General features: G+C 28.2%; 1 protein-coding gene across 2 annotated transcripts; it reads left to right on the plus strand.

Annotated features, from left to right (window-relative positions):
- Window positions 1-1,493: 1,493 nt before the first annotated feature.
- RYB (ring and YY1 binding protein) lies at window positions 1,494-8,624 on the plus strand. Of its 2 annotated transcripts, none has more exons than XM_016054082.4 (4): window positions 1,494-1,647; window positions 5,084-5,215; window positions 6,302-6,442; window positions 7,113-8,624. In XM_016054082.4, the coding sequence occupies exons 1-4, from the start codon at window positions 1,622-1,624 to the stop codon at window positions 7,333-7,335; spliced, it is 522 nt and encodes a 173-aa protein (XP_015909568.1). In that variant the 5' UTR covers window positions 1,494-1,621; the 3' UTR covers window positions 7,336-8,624. The 2 variants fall into 2 exon arrangements, with proteins under 2 accessions (XP_015909568.1, XP_015909570.1); XM_016054084.4 differs by having other exon boundaries at window positions 5,087-5,215.
- The last annotated feature ends 4,660 nt before the right edge of the window (window positions 8,625-13,284 follow it).

Consider the following 13,284-nt stretch of genomic DNA (forward strand, 5'->3'; position numbering starts at 1 on the left):
AACTTTTTCATTACCTAATAATACCATTTCCTAGATACGCTGTACTATCCCATGATCTGACACGAAGAAAAAAAAGTGTGATAATTCATAATCCATAGTCTTATTGTTTTAAAAACCTGATTCAGAAAACAAATGCAATTTTAAGTCAAAAGTGGATTCATTTAGTTAACGCAAATTGTATGTGTGTATGGAGAGCCCAAAGACATGGGATATAAAATGCTGTTAAATATATCATATCAATATAGTCAAGATATATGTAAAAATATCCGAGACTTTATTATTGCTGGGAGAAATAACGAGGCATGTAGTTTAGAAAGATAATTGTCTCTTGAGCTTATTGTGTTGCTTATTTACAATTTCAGGTTTAAATTTAAAATTTCTAATCACCGTATTACACTTAGAAAACCGTGTGAAAACACCACCTATAAGGGGAAAAATAACCCTCTAACAAGGAAAATAAAGACGTAAATCGATAATCGCCCAGAAAGCATGTAATCTTACGGCAACCTTGTGTCGGAATTTTCTTTATATTGCCACGAAAATGTTTGTACTAAAAACCTTTTTTCAATAAAGCAAAAATATTGCAGTTTCAAACCTTTCATCCTAAAAGGATGAAAAATTATTTTTTAAAGCTTTTTTAAAAAGTATTGCCACTTAGATTCATAATAACGTTTTAACTGACGTCACTCTAGCGATAGGATCAAATTGCATTGTTCATTAAAATTTCATGACAATGTGGATTTTAGATGAGCATACAAGACTTTTCAAAAAGAAGCCTTATAATGACCTAGATTTAAGATAATTTCCACCTTGAGACTACCTTTATTAAAGGATTTTTTTCACGCCTATATATTCTCACGTGGTATTTGTAATTAATAATAAGAAAAAGAACAATCGTATGGATCGGGCTTTAAAAACACATACTCCTTCTTAATAATAAGCTGAATGGAACATGCCACTAAAATGAACTTCGGTCAAAGTATAAAGTTCGAAAGGAAAAAATGTACGACAGAAATCAGCCAATAAAATTTTTCTATTTGATTATTAGCAGTGGTTGTTAAACAGCGTGCCTACTTATTTAAATAGGCGATCGCAACGCTCGAACACGTCATATGGGGAGAAGACCGGTGCCTTTGGCCTTTCTCCCTTCACTCTCCTCCTTTTTTCATTCGTTTCTTAATATTTTTCGTTTTCAATTAATAAAAATACTTTTTCAAATTTCCATGATGCTTTCTTTTAGAACTATGTTTAATGTAGTTTTCAGTTCCATATAGTTTCCCAACTTAAAAGATTTTAATCTATGTAAAAATCAAGACACAGAAACTAACGTACTCCATGGAAGGATCCATGGACTTTCCACGCATTGATGGTGAAAGCTTGCTAAGTATTGCCATAGGTAGAGCGCTCTGCTCTACGCCACCTGTATCCCATTTCTGTCGTATAAATAAGTTAGCTTTGCTAACTTTTTTATTTTTAATTTTTTCATGAAGTTATGTAATTTTAAGGTTGGAATGGCAATATCGTCAATGTCAATTTAGAAAACGGCCATCTTCCTGTTAAGTGTTGTTGAACTTAATATAAACATTGTTTTTTTACAGCATTATTTTTCGTAATTATCACTATGGATGCGAAGAAAAATCTAAATAGGTGTGTTCATGAGAACTGGTTAATCTGTTTTTCTGTATTGATGTTCTTGCATAGACAAATACATGAGTTTTAATATCATGAATGATAATTGATAGGGAATATATTTTTCTAAAGAAATCCCTGTATTAATAATATACTTTCGTTTCACTGATATTTCATTGTATTTTTTTTGCGATATATATTGTTACGATAGTATTATAAGTTTCTTAAATCTCTTAATTATTTTACTATTTCATATATTTACACTGTTCTTCAATATTTTAAAATTTTTTATTTTACTAAACTTGATATGGGTGAATTATTACGCATTCAAAATTGTACATAACTTTAAAAAAATGTCTGTAGAATTTGGTATGGAAAAGGAGAATTATTATATAGCTTTACTTACATGATTTTGTATCAAATATCGTATTTTGTATTCATGTAATTAAAAAGCCACTGTTATGATTCGTATTCATGTGACTTCAAAATTATTCATCAGAATTTTTATTCACTCGATTTTAAAATAAAATATCAAGATTCGTATTAACGCCATTTTTTAATCAAACTTTGAAAATCACGTTCACACAATTTAAATAAGTAAATAAAATCTCGCACGGATATTTTTATTAATAATATTCTGTGGTTAAATGCTTTTTTTTGTTCAAAATTGAGAATTTTTTTTAACAACAGTGGAGCATCGTTTATACGACGTTTTAGTGTGGTCCCAATTTATTCATATTCATTTTAATGTAAAATATATCGTTTACACGACGCATAGAATCAGTTATATGTCGGTTTTTAGATTTTTTTTCACATTTATTTTATTTTTTCTTGTGTATTTTAAGAGCGGGCAGAATTTGCCAACATGAATGAGGCAGAAGAGGGCATGTGTACATGTAGCACATGATAAAAATGAAAGGTGGTGTTGGACAAGGTGGAAAAACAAAGGTATAACGGATTGTACCGGGAGTGGACATTCCTTTTCGAAGATGGTGGTCAAGTTCCCCAACCCGCTTTATTGTTACAGCTAGTAAAGGACATTTTTTCCTTATCAGTGCACTAGCACTACAGTTCGTTTTTCTTTTCTTTTTTCTTTCTTTGCTATACGTACTGTTTCGTCCACATCTTTTTTCAGACATGTCTCGAAAACGAAAGTCTATCTCGATGAATGAAAAAATTGAAATTTTGAAGGAATTCGATAAATGTTTACCAAGAAGATCAAAAGCTGACTTGGCTAAAATGATGGGTATTCCAGTTTCTACATTTTAAAGGCTATTATTTATGATCGTCAAAAAATTGAGGAAGATGCTAAAGCATGCAGATCTGCGACATGTGAAATTTCCTGAATCGAAAGAAAATGTGAGTGCAAGAGGGTAAATTTCCTGAAATGGAGAAGGTTTTGCTCCAATTTTTCAATCAGTGTCGTGTGTCAAATATTCAAGTAAGTGGCCCAATGTTGATGGAAAAAGCTAAAGAAATCGAATTTGACAGATAGTGGCTTTACAGCAGAATGGTTGCAAAAATTCAAAGCTCGGAACGGGATCATGTGTCAAATTGTAAGTGGTGAATCAAGAAATGTTTCGGCTGATTCTGTTGCAGAATGACACAAAAATTTGCCAAGCATAATAAGCGAGTACCAACCTAAAGACATTTTTAATGCCGACAAAACAGGTCTTTTTTATCATCTAATACCAAATCGGACATTAACCTATAAAGGTGAAAAATGTAAAGGAGGGAAAAAAAGCAAAGATCGCCTTACTGTGCTGCTTTGTGTAAACTCTGATGGAAGTGAAAAGATCACTCCTTTGGTGGTAGGAAAATTAAAAAATCTCAGATGTCTAAAGAGTATCAGAATGCTTCAGCTGGATTATGATGCAAATAAGAATGCTTGGATGACGACCGGAATTTTTACTAGATGGCTAAAAAAACTGGACAATGTTATGAACAGGCAAAAACGAAATATTTTGCTATTCATCGACCAATGTCCAGCTCAGCCATCAGATACCAATTTTTTGAAAAATGTAAAAGTTCACTTTTTTCCTGCAAACTGCACAAGTGTGCTTCAGCCATTAGATTTGGTCGTGATTAGGGATCTAAAATTGCAATATTGAAAGCAGTTAGTTCAACTCGCTATTCGAAGCATTGCAGAGCCTAATCCCACGAAAATAAGTGTTCTCCAAGCAATGAATATGATTTCGTTGGCATGGTCTCGGGTAACAAAGACAACAATAAAGAACTGTTTTATAAAAGCCTGATTTGTTCATCGAATAACTGATGATAATGCTGGTGAGGACGTAAGCGATGATGATATAATAATCAATGATGATGATTGGAACTTGCTCGCAACAGAGACAACTTTTGATGAATACATGGATTGCGATGTGGATGTAGTACGATTGCACTGTTGATGAGCTTATTCAGAACTCACAGTCCGAGCCACCTAGTGACAGCGAGGATGATGAGGAAAGCCAAGAAGTTGTTCCGCCATCTTTTCAAGATGCAATGAATTCCATTGAAACACTAAGAACTTATTTCTTTACCACAATACCGGCGAAAACTCTTTTCAGGATCTTGATTCATTGCACAAATCATTAATTACAGCTCAACGTCAAACAACCGTAGATAATTTTTTCTGTAAACTTAACGTGAAATGATTAAAGTGAAAAAAGCAAAAAAACAAATTTGGAGTATTAAATAAATAAAGGTAACGTACATTCAAATTGCTTACTGTAATTTTTTTTCTATGGTTATTTATTTGTTTTGCTTTGTCTAATTTAGAAATTTATGTAAATCAACACGTTAAACATTAAAAGTAACTGAAAACAGAGTTAGTTTCTAGTTTCAGAAGTTAAAATCGATTATACGCCGTATTTCGGCGGCCCCTTTGGCGTCGTATAAATGATGCTCCACTATGTTTAAAAAGGGATTTTGCATATAAAATTTTTGAATTTCTATTTTCAGCGTTTTTTTTTTATTACCAAATTCATCCCTATCTTATGAATTGATATAAAGTTTTATAGTAACGGAACATTTTTATAAAATTCTATGATTTTCAAGCAAATTTCGCCAAAATGCGGAGGCGGCAAAAGGATTTAAATTTAAAATTCTCGAAACAGCAACTATAGTGTGAAAGTGAATAATGTGAAAGTTTATATAAAAGGAATGCCAGGGAAAATAACTTTAAATTCCTATATTGTATTCACTTTTATTTTTGAATGATTGATTTTCAATCATTCATTTTTACAAATTGTTTTATTTTAAAATTTTTTTATCAATGACTAATAGATGTTAAAACAAAACATCAGCTATTTTGCTTCCATGTTAAATTATGATTTCATTTCGAAAATAAGTATATCTTTTGATTTAGATTCTATTTTTCATATTATTATTATTGCATTTTGATTCTTCTTTTTTATTTAAATTAAAATTATAAATCTGTTTTAAATTTTACCAGTAGTAGGAGGACAAAAAGATCTTCAAAAGGTGCTGAAGAAAATTATTGGGATTGCAGTGTTTGCACATATAGGAATACTGCTGAAGCCTTCAAATGTTTAATGTGTGATGTACGGAAAGGTACATCAACAAGGTATTAAATTTCTACATTTTCTTTTATTCTTATTTATTTTTTTTGTAAAATCTTATTTAAATTTCCATCATTAAAAAGTTAGCACAGTATTTACCTTATATTAATATCACATTTGTTCTGATGGGAATTGATTTTATGCATCAGCTGATTTTGTAAACCAAAAACCGAAGCTTATTTTATAAACCAAAACATTAAGAGGTAAATTAATCTCTACATTTCATTTATATTTCATTTTAACTATTTTTATAAACATTTGATATTTTATCTTAACATAAAATACAATTTTAAATTTAATCTTTGGTCTTAAATTTTTTTTGAGTAGCAGAAATTGAAATCAAATTTTCACCATTGTTTGTTTTTGTAACTTTCAATTCAAAATGAATTTAGAAATGTACTTACAGTCTTTATTCGTAACTAAATCATAATAAAATTGTTCCTTAATATTCTAGTTTTACGTTTTATGTTCGATAAAATGGATTTCCTATTATATTTTCTATAGAATTAGATATGTTTGGCAATTAATATATTCTTTACTTTCTATATATTTAAATTTTTTTCAACCATTCTTTCTTAACTGTCAGGAGTAATGAATGAGTAAATATTATTGACCTCAAATAATGACTGGTATTCAACTTTACATAATTCATTGAGCCCATTTCATTTGAATTCTTTTTTATGTTAACATTCCCTGTTTCATTCTTTAACTCTGATTCCTTAATTTTCTTAAGAAATGTAATTCATAGGTGTCTAAGTAGATTTTCTAAAAATAGAACTAGTCTAGAAAGGTCAGTTGCAGCCTGCAAACAATGTTCATGATAGAGTGGAATCAGTTGTCACTGAACCACCCAAGCTGCCTTATTTCAAGTATTAAATCATAGTGTCAGATCAGTATGCTGAAAATAGACTGAAAGTTCACCATATCCGATTGTTTATCTTAATGTCTGTTTCATCGTGTCTGTGTGTAGTATATCTGTTTAATGTTTCCTTTTTTTTTATTTGAGTTATATTATCTTAAGTCACACCAAGTTTTTTTTTTTTTAATGTTGTTTTTTTTGCATAAAATCAACCAAATCCATTTATTTTTAGAAAACCTCGAATAAATCCACAACTTGTGGCTCAGCAAGTTGCTCAACAGTATACTCCATCTCAACCAAAGCAAAAAAGTTTAACCCCTAGATCCGATAAGGACAAAAAATCATCAGGAGACAAAGCTACTAAAAAGATACGGTAAGCATTTTTAAAAATTTTTTTTAAAAATTCTTTAAGCATGCTTGAGATGAACTATAAATTTATTCATATTGCTAACTTTGAATTTAATTTTATTTTATTTTATAACCATCGTGGAACAGCTGACCCAGTTTTGGGTTTACTCTGTAGCCTTGTAATTTAGAATTCAATCCATAAGACAAGGGAACTCCTGGGTCATGTATTGGGAAGTACTTTCATGACGGATTTTTTATTGGAACTTACTAACTCGCATTTGTGTTACGTGGAGAGAAAAACCACAAAAATCTTCCATGGTTAGCCTGAGGGCAAGGGGCTCTAACCTATGATCCGTCTACCTCTGAGGATGTTTGAGGCACTGTGGTAGATGCAAGCCAGGTGCGGAATTCGTAATGACCAGCCTTCGCTGGAATTCAAACCATTGGAAGGCGAAGGCTCTATCCCCTGGGCCACCACAGTTCACTAACTTTTAAATTATAAAACACTGATTAATTTTAAAGCTTTATAAAAAAAATTTGATATTTATATTTAAATCTCAATTTTTTTAATAATTTTTTTCTGCAATTTTTTCTTAATTAAATTAGTAATGGATAAAGGTCTAAGGCATGATTTGGTCTATTACACAGTAAGCTGCAAAATTTGTGCAACTAACATTTTTGTCTTTTGTATGCAGGCCACGACTTAAAAATGTAGATCGAAGTAGTGCTCAACAAAAGGCAGTTACGGTGAATGATGTGACTGTGATCATAACTGAATTTCAACCTAAAAGAAGAGGCTCATCAGATAATGCTGCTAATGGACCTCACAGTAGTAGTGGCAATAGTACAGATAGTAGTCAGTCAGACTCTGGAAGTCGCAGTGAAACACATAATGGTGATTTGCAAGATCGTAGATGATGGAATCTTAAGGTTTTAATTGTTGTATGTTGTATCATTTTTATTTTAACATCAATACACAACCTATATATGTAAATCGAGAAGAACTTTTTAACACTTTTAGAGCACTTTCATCTTTAAGAGGTGTGCCAACGTTTTTAGCCTTTCACTCCATTCAGACTGTGATGCTTTTACTAGGCCTCATCTAACAGGATGAACATTTTATTCATATGATCATTTTTGAAGCAAGAAACTGCCAATTGTAAGCAGGGAAATATGTATAGTGAAACTTCTAAATAATGGCAATCTTCAGGGATTTGTTGAAAACTGTAAATAGTTTGATTATTAAAATAAGACAATTGATATAAATTGGATATTATTTATGTGTTACATGTATTTTGGTTTTAAGAAGTTTGACAATTATGCAAATCAACATTAATATAGATTTGTTAAAGGTCATTGTTATGTTCGACTAGTTTATAATTTTTATAACTAAACAAATAACATTGCCATAAACAAAAACATAAAGATTTCTTGAGGTAATCTTTCTCTGTTAGAAAATATTTTTGTTTTTTCAAAAAAAAATTTTAAATTTTTAATTTTTTTCGAAAATTTCTTATAAAAACTATTTAATCAATAATAGAATTTTTTAAAAACAAAAGCTTAAAATATGAAATATTAATTTGATTGCTAGAATTAAAATTATTTTTTTTCTTTTGTTTAAAAGAGCTCTTGTTTTTTAAAAATTTCCTTCCTTGATGCATGTGTTTGATCAGTTCTAATTAGAAGACTTGATTGTTCAAATATATCAAGTCTTGATTTGAAATTCTTTATTTTGTTAATCAACACTTAAAGTAGTATTATGAATTTGAATATTAATCGGTGACTAAAAAGGTTGAGAATGACAAGTTATATTTTAAATAGAAACCCAGTAATATGAGTTTTAGTTTCAAAGAACCCATAATTGCCTAAGTCTAGTGGAATCGCAGATTGGATATGGTCTTAATCCTAATTATGTTTAAATAATTGGAATTCTGTGGTACTATGAATATTTAGAATAATGGTATCTACTAATCGAACTTGGTATCTTATAAAAATTATAAATTAAATTCCTAAAGATTTTGCACAATTGAGTAAGTATAGTAATAAGTTTTATTTATTATAATCTTATAAATATCTTATTATGTATTATAATTTTTTTTTAAAAACTAGAACCAATTTTCGACTTAGTAAATATTTTAAGTTGTTATTTTATTTATATTTCTCATTTCCGCTTAAGTATACAAATAAAAAAAGTATTTCTTTAAAAAGGCAATTTGTTAAAAAACTATTTATTATAAAAAAATTATTTTTATGTGTGCAATTATGTAATCAAAGGTTATTTTATGTAAATAATGATACTTTTTACCAGAAAATTTTCTCCTCCAATTATTTCTATAAATATCACTATTACTGTGGATGTGTTAATATTTCTATTTCATCAATAAATATTTTTTTATTGAGATGATTTGCCAAATGACAAAGAATTGTAGGTTACCATTATTTAGAGGTGTTCTAAGAATATTTCAGTGAACTTGAAAATATTACCTCTTAATTTTTTAGTCAGACTCACGTATGAGCTTTTATGACATTTTTATATTATTTTTATGCTGTTTATTACAAGTAATAAACTGCCAATACTCCTTATGTAAAAGAAATATTAGTGGCAGAAATCAATGTGAAATGTAATTAATTGTAACATTGTAAAGACTTTTCTCATTAACTATACTTTCATTGTATGATTTTCATTGCACTATCATAACTTTTTCTTTTTAAAAATTATTCTTTTATAGAATAATTTTGTAGTCAAATAAATGTCCATGCTATATATATGTACACTTCATAATAATTAATTTTCATAACTTAAGTTTGAATTATAGATTTCTTCACTACTTCATTAGAAATTTTTATTGCCTCTTACTTAAAATCAGATTTTGTTTTGTTTTTTTATGCTGAAAAATTTATCCAGAAAAAAAATTCGACAACCAGATGAGCAAAAAAAGATAAAAGTTTATGTATATATGTGTGTTTGACACAAACTTTTTGTTTATATTTTAATGATGCATTTTTATTAAATTTTGAAAGTTTTTATTTGTTTAAAATATTTTATCTTGTAAATATTACATCACATTTCATAATTACTAGAGCATAATATATTAAATGTGTAAATTTCTCACTGAGCATTTTATTAAATTTTTTTTTTTTAAATTTAGGTAGTATGTATGTTTTTCCCCCCTATTTAATACCTGTTTATGTAATGCTTCTTTTTAGTTCAAATAATTGTGCCTCCTTCAAGTTACTGAGACTTTGTATAATAGTGATTGCTGTGAATTTATTTGTTAATTTTCCTAATAACTTTTAATTTTTTTATAATCGTAAATTTTTTTTAGAAATATTTAATTTGAAAGAAAAATTGCAATTATTACTCTAGAATTAAAAATTATTTGTGTTTTAAAACTATTTGGTGTTAATTAAGATAACAGTCAATTCTTTGAATAGTGACAACCAAGACTTTGTGTTTAAAATATTTTTGTAAGTAAAATTTTTTGTTTATTTTTAATTAAGAAGCTTATCAAACCTTTATTTATTTATTATTTTTTTAAATGAAAAAATGACTATTTATAATTCTGAAAAGATGACCAGATCGGTCTAATGGTCAACATTTATTAATGAATTTCTTATGGATTCAGTGTTCTGAAGAATTAAACTTGATTTATCTAATGTTTGTTAGACCTCTGCTCTTTGAGACTGAAATAGAATTTTTTTTTTTAAATATTAGAAAATTTCTCATTGTTCTCCCTTCCTCCAATTAACAGCAGTTGATATAATTTAAAAAAGAGAATTTTCTAACGAATATTTTTTCCTTAAAAAAAGTCTTTATTAAAATAATAAAACCATGTATTGTTTATCGTCATTATCATAACCAAGCTTGCTATACTATTATTCAGGAAGCATTTTTTATATACTTTTGTCCCAGAAAACTATTTCTTAAAAGTTGTAAAAATTTCTTTGCGTCCCACCCATTTTTTTACTTTTTTTAGCCCAATTTAATTTAAGCATAATTCAAAATTAATTGGGAATCCTAAATTCTAATTACGTAGTTTATAACAGGCGATTTTAAAATAACCATGCCAATATCCCCTGTCAGGCATGTTCCAAAGAGCAGAACACAATTTTATGTCAAGGAATAAATGTTAGAAAACTATTTTCACATTTACAGTGATAGAATTTTGAAAATTCCAAATGGATTTTTCTCATCAAATCATGATCTTAAAAGTAAAAGAAAAGACCGTAATGCTGTTTGAACAATATTTTAAACTTAAATCGGGATAAGGTAAGACAGAAGTTAAGAGAACAAGACATACTGTGCTCTTTTGAAATGAAGATTATAGTCAGTTACGTTATAGTCAGTGCTTTCTTTCCATTGTGCATAGAGGTTTTTCCATTCAGAAGAACTGAATTCTAAAATATTCTCTTTTTGACTATATTTCTTCATATTGTAATCATAATCCATTTCATAGGGCAAGCAATGGGGAGGGAGAACTGTTTCGGGAGCGGAACATAAATTATGTTCAAAGATCTTGTTTTTTTGTGCAATGAATTATAAAAGTGAATGTATTAGTCTTTTTTTTTTTCAATGACTCATTTATTGTACATTAGGATAGGTTATTTCCTGGTTCCTTGCCAAGTGCAGTAGAAACGACTATGTTTAAATCACTTTTTGTATTAACAGTATTGATAATAAGCTTAAGGGAGCATTCTCACTGCATACGATTGCCGCTCCTCCAACCAAGATAAAGAGAACCTGATTGGTAAATTTTTCACAGTAAAATATATTTCACCAATCAGGTTCTCATATTCCTTCAATGGCAAACGGAGGATTTGGGTCACATCTAGTGAAAATGGTCCTGAAGTTATAATGTATGCATCAACATTTGAGATTTATTTTTATTTTAATACTTATATTTAGTCTAATAAATAAATGGATATTGTTAATAAATGACCATTAGGCTTGTCTTTTTCAAATTATATCTAAAAAATTTCTTTTTTTTAATCAAAAAAATTTTATGAATTGTTTTCAGTACATTGACAAATATATTTGATTTCATGTACTTACATAAATATGCTTGTAATTTCAGATTATTGTCTTTGATATATTTTCAGAATTGCAAATTACTGCTATTATGTTATTTTTACAGAGTTTACTTATAAATTGAGGAAAATTTTTTAGAACTGCAAATTTCTAATTATTTTAATGTTTTTTTTTTCTTGGTACATTTTTTTTTCCAAATGGAAAACAGCAAACTTAATTTAAATTTTTTAGTTATAAAGTTCAAAGCAGTCATATATTTTTATAAATTTTATTTACTATGTGTGTTTGAAAAGTTAGCTTTGAATAATAAAACCAGAAAAAAGCGTTGTAGACAGTAAAAATACTTTTACTGTCTACAATGCTCTTTTGACATTAGTTGTACGAACGCTTCTTTCGATATCATTCAAAGCATCATCCTTTTTGTCTCTTAAGACATTTTAACCTCACAGAAATATTCTTTTGTAATGGAAAGCATATTGCAGACTAGACCTGTGAATTCAGCTCTCTGACGTAAAACACAATTTTAAGACTAATATTGATAAAATGATATGATGAAAAAGTTCTAATTCTTTAAATATTTTAAAAATAATTAATAAGATTTAGTATTTTCAAAATAATTCAAAGTCATGTTAATATTTTCAGAGTTGCTAATGAAATTTATTAATTACGTCTCAGGGGTCCACAGATTAAAAAAAATAATAATCTGGGAATTGCTGATCTAGGACTATTTAAACAACTTTTCAAATGCACCTTGTTAATTGCTTAATTTCTATACAATTTAGTGTTGTGAAGTTTTATAACTTGGAAAAATGTAACAATAGGTATCTTTTTTGGATTATAAAAGTTTTTTTTTTTTTCTTCAAAGAACAAACGAGTAGTTAACTTCTTAAGTAGTGTGGCAGAAAGTTTCCTCTAAAAAGTTTTTCCTTTAAAGATGATATAAGAAAAGTTAAACCTTTTCATCCCTGATATTGAATTTTTTTTCATAAAAAATGTGGTAATATTCCACAAATTTATACCAAAGTAATGTTTTGAAAATTAATTTTAACTTCCAATTTTCACTATTGATTATCTGCTTAAATCAATCAGATTGTTTATTTCTATTGTGTTAGTGTATATATGTTTTAAAAAAATTCTCCTTTTTAAAAGAAAATCATAAGATTTCTGTGTTAAAAATCAAAGCATGATATTAGAAAACTGTAAATATATTGATTATTTGTGGTGAGAAATTGTTTAACTGGAAATAAATTTGTAAATAAAGCTGAATAATGACTGGTTTAGTTCATCAATACCTTGACAGTTATGCTTGCTTTATACAATGAAAATTTCAGGCGTACTATATTATTCTGCAAAAAATAATTTTTAAAGATTCATTGAAGAAATATTCCTGGACCTATTTAAAAAGCTTTTATCATATCTTTATCTCAGCCAGCTCTTTGGCTCAGCCATTCTTCTTAAAAATAAAATTTAGCATTTTTAAAAACTGATCAAACACAGGAACTACTGTATTTTGTTAGGCACAAAATTAGAGAATTATTAAATTAAGCTTCAGTGTTATGGAATTTTACTTTGTTTTTCAATATTTAAAATTTCAATATATTGTGACAACACAAAATTCTGTTGCCTTACTACCTTACTTAATGATTTTAGATACTTACATGAAATAGAATTGTATTTATCATTAACAGTTATGAACAGTAAAAAAAAATAGCCAACTCAAAAAACATGAAAGAAATTTATTTTTTAAATTTTTATAAAGAAGCGATTATTTTGCCTCTGAACAATCATTACCATTCTAATCTATATTATCACAACATCAATTTACATGTTCTAATTAG

Source organism: Parasteatoda tepidariorum, chromosome 10 (genome assembly GCF_043381705.1).
Source record: "Parasteatoda tepidariorum isolate YZ-2023 chromosome 10, CAS_Ptep_4.0, whole genome shotgun sequence".
In the NCBI taxonomy this organism is placed as follows: Eukaryota; Metazoa; Arthropoda; class Arachnida; order Araneae; family Theridiidae; genus Parasteatoda; species Parasteatoda tepidariorum.

Bases quoted from the DNA above. Each gene is read 5' to 3' on its own strand.
- RYB (XM_016054082.4), top strand. From the start codon at position 1,622: ATGGATGCGAAGAAAAATCTAAATAG. The intron at 1,648-5,083 runs GTGTGTTCATGA...AAATTTTACCAG, and splicing joins GCGAAGAAAAATCTAAATAG to TAGTAGGAGGACAAAAAGAT. The intron at 6,443-7,112 runs GTAAGCATTTTT...TTTTGTATGCAG, and splicing joins AAAGCTACTAAAAAGATACG to GCCACGACTTAAAAATGTAG.